Source organism: Ruditapes philippinarum, unplaced genomic scaffold (genome assembly GCF_026571515.1).
Source record: "Ruditapes philippinarum isolate M1 unplaced genomic scaffold, ASM2657151v2 ctg5119_1_1_1_1, whole genome shotgun sequence".
Classification (NCBI taxonomy): Eukaryota; Metazoa; Mollusca; class Bivalvia; order Venerida; family Veneridae; genus Ruditapes; species Ruditapes philippinarum.
Window position 1 is genome coordinate 27,135 of NW_026853589.1, and position 3,521 is coordinate 30,655.

The 3,521-nt window shown below is 32.4% G+C and overlaps 1 protein-coding gene across 1 annotated transcript; it reads left to right on the forward strand.

The window, feature by feature from the left end:
• Window positions 1-562: 562 nt before the first annotated feature.
• LOC132737279 (heavy metal-binding protein HIP-like) lies at window positions 563-1,381 on the forward strand (the record flags this gene model as incomplete). The annotated part of the gene is made up of 2 exons (XM_060724541.1): window positions 563-692; window positions 956-1,381. Coding segments are annotated over 2 exons (531 nt in total), but the record flags the coding sequence as incomplete, so codon positions are not given.
• Window positions 1,382-3,521: the final 2,140 nt, after the last annotated feature.

The following is a 3,521-nucleotide window of genomic DNA, read 5'->3' on the forward strand; positions in this document are numbered from 1 at the left end:
TGTCAAAATGCAATTCCAAACCATGCCATTGTACCAACCAACCCGCAATAAATCGATAAAACAAATTCAAAGAAATAACTTACTGCTGGAAACCCCTGGTCTATATATTATATATACAATATACAGTATATTTTTTTCTAGAGTTTCTTTTTACACTATCGAAACAAAGCTACCAAATATCTTTGCAACTAAAAATATGGAAATTATCTAAATGATTGACTAAATTTTCAAGCAATTTAAGCATACATTGTATAAATATTGTTAAAGGTTTTAGAGAAACAAGACTTAACCTTTTGACCCCGGACCGTTACAAAGTATGTCTTTCAAGATACATGTACTGGGATATTACTAAGTATGGTGCCCAGCGCTATGCACGCAATCCTTATCTTTGTTCTAAATAAAAATTCGTTAACAATCAAATCAAATTCAACTCCGCTTTGTCTTTAATATGACGTGTATGGCTGATGGTTTGATATCTAACCCTAAACCCTTACCCCTTAACCCTACATTTACACTTGCCTTAAAGTATATAATGCACTTATAATACTTTGCTATTATTTGCTTTGCTTTTGGGATAACTTGCATCCACAGGAATGATAGAAATGCCCGAATATTACTGGAAGAGGCCAGTATAGATGATATTGTCAATACATTGGCTAATCTAACTGCCAGGGTTGAAAAATGCGAGACAGGTACGTAAAACGTTGTTTTTTTTATTATTTTTAAAACTTACATACTATTTATTAGCGATGATTATATGATCAGTATATACATGTAGCTTTCTGCTTATTTCTTTAATAGAAGAGTTCGAAATTTTACAATTATGCACTTCAAAATAATAATTGTTAATTTTAACAGTCGTAAATTTCGAAACTAAAAACTGTCGATGTTGCGTTTAGTAATAGATAAAATAAGATTAAACCTATAACTATATTTTGTATTTTGAAAATTTCAGGACCTATTGCATACAAGGCACATTTAACTAAAAGCGTGTCCCCTGGGGCGAATGAAAGAATCATTTTCGATGACGTACAGCTCAATCTTGGTGGCGCCTATCATCCTATTCCAGGAGGATTTTCGCCCCCATACACTGGCACTTACTTGTTCTCCGTCTCCATCTGCTCTAAAGGCGGTCATTTTATTGTCCTTGACCTTATGAGGAACACGGATGTGATTGGTCGAATTTTGGCGGGAGATGCGGGCAATTATGACGACTGTTCATCGGAAACAACGGTAGCACAATTGCATTCTGGGGATGAAGTGTTTGTTCAGCACCACTTAACAACCGGCGACTGCATACATTATCAACCACATACAATAAACAGTTTTACTGGGACTTTGTTGCAAAGAATGTAGAATAAATAAAGAATTATTAAGCATTGCTAATTTGTTGTTTCTGTAACGTAAGACGCTAAATACTTATTATAATATAATATGTTTCATGAAGATTAATCTTCTCTTTCGTACGAGTTAGAAATCTCTTTCTCTCGGTTTGCGACTGATCACGTAGGGTTTTACTACATGTTTTAAAGCGGCCTTTAGTTTTTCTATAGGTTAGATAAATTTTTTCATAAGAACTTGTTTCATATAATTGCCAAAGCAAAAGAATTAAGGTGGAAAATAAAATTTGCCGACGATAAAATACATAAACAATTACGAAATCCTAAAACAAATAGACATAAAGAACAACAATGATGATTAAAAGCAATAAAAATAAAATTAAAATGTGTATATAGGAAATGAATGCCCCAATTCTAAGATAATTGCACGACTCTTTATAAAAGATATACATTTTCAGCTACACGTGACACGGCCTACATTCAAACACCGTGACGGACGGACCCACAAACATTTTGGGTTTTTGGCATTTTCTAGATATGACATTTTTCATAATGAACCAGTTAAATCTGCTCATTTGACCAGTGCAGACCAAGATCAGCAAACACATCTGTGCCGTCTGACCGTGGTCTGCACATTTCGCTATTCACTCAGTACATGTATTTATTTTAAAATTTCCCATGAAATGATGAATAGCTTGTCCAGTTATAAGATGTATAAGTCCATTTAATTCTTTACCGGAGAAATGGTTAATGACTTCACTTTAAGTGCGACCAAGCGTCTTCTTACCATTTGTTTGGTTTTCGTAATCGCGCTTCATTGACCGAAAAGCCAAATTCAATTCAGCGAAAAGTCAATTCAGCAGCAAAGAATACTAATTTATTTAAATGCTGATTATGAAATAGACTGTAACTTAATAATTATGTAAATATAAGTAAAAAATAAATATGATGTTAACGTCAATGGAATCGCCATCTGTAAAATACAATAGAAAAGCCATAAAAATGGATATTTCTACATACATCAGTACGTTGCAAAGGCTTTGTTTCATATTTAATTCTACATTAAATATATATTGAAAGCAGTACCTTTAAACTTGATTGTTAGGCTCCGCCTACTTAGTGTACTAACAAATTGACTTCATATTGTTAGACAGTCTTAGAAATAAACTCATATTATCGTATTCTCTGCATCCACACCAAATAAACAAACATAAAACAGGCTTTGACAAGCTTATAATCAATTCATAACGAAGCAATAGCTTTGGTTGCATCCCGGTCCGCTGGTCTTTCCGCGTGCATCCTTCCTTTTTTATTTCGAGTAAGAATTATTAATCATACATTATAATAGACAACAAAGTTTATGACCTGTGTATTTCCCTGGCACTGTCTGGGATTTTTACTGAGTTATATTTTTCCAAAATAACGTGACCATAAACATTAATAACACTCACGATCCTGTAAGATTACTCATGCATCGAAGAAAAAGTGTCTAATATATTAAATGATCATTCAAGTGTTCAGTTATCCCTCATGTACAGACTCAATCAAACCGAGTCTGCAATTCTCTTGTAATTTTGTTGTGATTAATGCTTCCGAGGGATCACTTTGTTTCCAGATTTTTTCATATATTTTTACAGATAAATCAAGTATTTATAAATATATAATTGCCTATCGACTGCGTAGATGTTGATGTTAAAAATTGAGTTCCTTTACAGAAACACGATAGGTTCATTTATAGGAACGCATACACCTTACAGTGCTCCGCTTTTCAAGATCAATCTAACCATCGATTATTCTGTCAATTGAAAAGTATTCTTTACATAAGAAAGTTTTGTTTTTTTTTTGCGGATTTTCAGTGTTTTAAATTTCATTATCTCTCACTCTATCTGTATGTGTTGCAAATTATTGTGGATTTATTATACTAACCAAACGTTCTAATTTTTAAAACTCCTTTTCAACTTTCCTTTTGATTAAACTTTAATTGCTTAAGTAATTATTTTTAAATCTAAAATGATATTCAGTATATTATATAAGAATTAATTAAAACATTTTCATGGTGAATGAAAATGAACTGTTACGAGCAAACTTTCACACAATAAATATGGTGATTCTATCTCTAGTAGTCACAATTGTTTTGTTTGTGAAAACAAGGACGGTTTAAAAAGTTTTTACAGTACATTT